Here is a 3,404-nt window from a genome sequence, read left to right as displayed (position 1 = left end):
TGAAAATACTTCTACTAATATAAATCATGGTTTTACAGGGAGAGAATAAGTCGTCTGCTTTTGCCATTTGCTGACCAACATGTAGAAATCCCTTCACTGACTGCTGGTAACATTGCTTTGACTGTTGGACTTAAACATGTAAGTGATGAAATGCTTTCTCTAGGAATTGGGTGGAGGGGGACTATAGGAGGAAAAGGGGGAGTCATCTGTAATCTCAGCAATAAAGGTTTTTGAAAGTAGGTATTTTATAATAGCAAAACCCCCATAAATCTAAATGTCCATCAGTAGTAGTGGAATAATGAATATTGTGTAGCATAGTTATTAAATGGTTGACTCATATATTTAATAGAAAGAAAGGAAATTGCAGAAAACTATTAATGGTATGGATTGTATTCATATAAAGTTCAAATCCAAGTAAAATAATATACTATCCATGTATGCATACATATATTTTTAAGATTATATAAAACATTGTTATTGCTATTGGATTTTTTTCTTATTTTGATCACTGCACACAATTTCATCTAACCTTATAACCAGTGATGTATTAACTTAGAATATTTTGACAATGAAGTCTCCATGAGGGCAAGGATTTTTGTCTTTTTCTCTGTTCTTAGTTCTTAGACCAGTGAATTTAGGCACTCCATGACTTTTATAGGATGAAAATATGTGATGCTGTCTATATATGCTGTCTATATGGGTTAAAACTAAGTTTTATTGAAACACTCACTCTCACATGTTCTGTATGCTTTGTATTGGGTCAGCAGAGCTGAGAAAATTGCAACAGAGACATGTGACCCATAAAGCCAGAAAGATTTACTATGCATCCCTTGCAGAAAATGTATTTGAGAGAGTTACAGAAATCTGGGCTAGTGTTCAGTGGGAATATCTTTACAGAGACAAAAACTGGCACAGAACTCCCTAATAGGTAAGTTTAAAAGTAAAATTATAGTTTAAAAAAAGAACTGAAGTCTACAAGGAAGCTACTGTCACTTTTGCATGGTCAAGGGTACTCTGTTTAATTGCATACTTTAGTTAATAAAGAATTAACTGAAGGATTTTGTAAAATAGAAATAAATTTTTACTGGTGGTAAAACACAGTAATGGACTTCTACCTCACTTGTCTACATATGATTGAAAATTTAGGAAGGTACATTTGTTTTGTCAAATGAATTTTGGATATATATTGTGGGTGTGTTGTGTTATTGTTAGACTTTTTACAGCAGTATTTTGGATAGAATTCTTACACAGGTTAAATTAGGTTTACCTGTGCAAAGTTACAATGAGTTTTAGGAATCTGTCTCTCTTTTAAGTACTGATGAAAATAAAGTGCCACATTAAATTTTTTCTTATTTCGTGAATCTTGGTGGAAGCTGAGTGCTTGCTTACAGCCTGTTTTATTCCAAGGCATCTTCTTTGTTTGCAGACGGCCACTGGAGATACCATTGTCTCATCCAAGTCCAACGCACTAGCTGCAACTCGTCGAGCTGAAAGGGAGGGAGAAAAGAAGCAGAGACACAACAGTGAAACGGAGAGACTTTTATTGGCTGGGGTGGAGATTCCAGAACCTGTTTTCTTCTGTACCATAGAACCCCCTTCGGTAGCTAAGCAGCCAGGTACAAATAGTGTTGGTGTATTAATTAATGAATGCCCTGATAATTTAGATATAATAGTTTAATTTTATCAGCATTTATTGGTAAGTATTTCTTGTGATTGGCCTAGCTTTTTATTTAAGATGTTTTGATTTTTACAAATTTCTTCTATTTTTTTTTTCTTATCTGTTGGCCATTTTTTTTCATATCATATTCTTAGTCCTTAGTCTTGTTCTTATAGTGCTACCTATGGGACTCTAAGTAATTGACCTCAGGACTGCCCTTCCAGTGTATTAAATTAGTAGCCAATTCATAACTGGCTCAGTTTCTCAACACCATTTATAAAATTGCTTCTTTTTCTTGATCAACCTTTGAAACTCAATGGAGATATTTATATACTTTGTTAATGTCGATTGACCTTTCTGATCGTTATATACTTTGTTTTTTAGCATATTTGCTCATAATTCTTCAGTGGCTTTTCATTACTTAAAGCAGAAACCCAAACTCTTTGGTATGATGATATATCTAGCTCATTATTCCAGTTATGTCCCTTTCAATTAGATTTGGTTAAATATAGCAGAAAATCCCCAAGTTACAGTTGCTTTAATGACAAAAGTTTGTTTCTCTCTGTTGTGAAATATACCTTGAGTTGGTAGCCTCAGGCTTAGAGTCCACAGTGGGCACCCAGCCTCCAGTCTTTTGTCTTGGCTGTCTGAGTGCATCCCTCTGTCCTCAGTCATCTCAGGATGGCTGCTGGAGCCTTGGGCATCATGGAGTTCCCGGCAGCAGAAAGGAGGAATAGGGAGGAAGAAGATGTGCCCCTTTCTCTTTTAAGATTTCTTTCTTTTTTAAGTATATTTTTATTGATTTCACACAGAGAGGAAGAAACATCCATGATGAGAGAGAATCATGGATGAGCTGCCTCCTGCGTGCTCCCTACTGGGGATCGAGCCCGCAACCCGGGCATGTGTCCTTGACCCGCATCGAACCGGGACCTGAAGCTTAAGTCCACAGGCTGATGCTCTATCCATTGCGCCAAACTGGCTAGGACCCTTTTAAGATTTCTTATACGTTATTGGCCATCACTTAGATATATGGCTACCCAGTTGCAAAGGAGTCTGGTAAATGCAATCTTTTAGCTTGGCAGCAGCAGAATAGAGTGGAGGTTACTTGGAATCTTTCTTGCCTGGCCTCATTTCTTGGACCTTCCTCCTTTGTTTTGAACCCTCATCTTTCACCCAAACAAAAACAAAACCAGAATGACAGTTTAAATGTGTGGAATAAGGTAGTTCATGAATCCATTGCTCAGCTCTTTACTTCAGCTACACTTTGTAGAACTTCTAACATCTTTTATAAAGAGGTAGGATATATGCATCATTTAATGATTGTATTAAAGTATCACTTTTGATCGTGTATTTAATGAAAATAATATGTTCTTATTTCATCTCTTTGGCTGTGATTATCATAGAGTGATTACATTACCATGTCTTTATTCATTATGTAATTTAGCTTCCTTTTATCTGATCCTCATTATTGCTTATTTTTCTGAAGGTATTTTGCTTTTTTTGTCAGCTCTTTGATTGATCTTTGGAGAGTATAATCAGATGATGCTACTGTCCACTTAAACCCTTCAGTGGCTGGCTTCTTATTGCAAATCCAAACTCTTCACCATGGCCTCCAGCTGCCCACCAGTGTCACACTACATACTGGCCTCCTTGTTGTTTTTCCAATAGCCAGTTACTCCTTGCACAGCCATTTCCTCTGTCTGGAATTCTTTTTCTTCACCATTTTTTAATAAGGTTGCTTGCTTTC

General features: G+C 36.4%; 1 protein-coding gene across 1 annotated transcript in view; it reads left to right on the top strand.

The window, feature by feature from the left end:
* GFM2 (G elongation factor, mitochondrial 2) overlaps positions 1-3,404 on the top strand; it is a 48,481-nt gene that overhangs the window by 24,972 nt on the left and 20,105 nt on the right. The window contains exons 12-13 of the mRNA XM_015571568.1: positions 39-138; positions 1,427-1,616. Coding sequence (XP_015427054.1) covers positions 39-138; positions 1,427-1,616 — 290 coding nt within the window. The remainder of the gene's footprint in view (positions 1-38; positions 139-1,426; positions 1,617-3,404) is intronic.

The sequence above is a fragment of the Myotis davidii genome, unplaced genomic scaffold (assembly GCF_000327345.1).
Source record: "Myotis davidii unplaced genomic scaffold, ASM32734v1 scaffold44, whole genome shotgun sequence".
Lineage (NCBI taxonomy): Eukaryota > Metazoa > Chordata > Mammalia > Chiroptera > Vespertilionidae > Myotis > Myotis davidii.
Note: the sequence above shows the minus strand (reverse complement) of the source record. Positions and strands in the feature narration are given on the sequence as shown.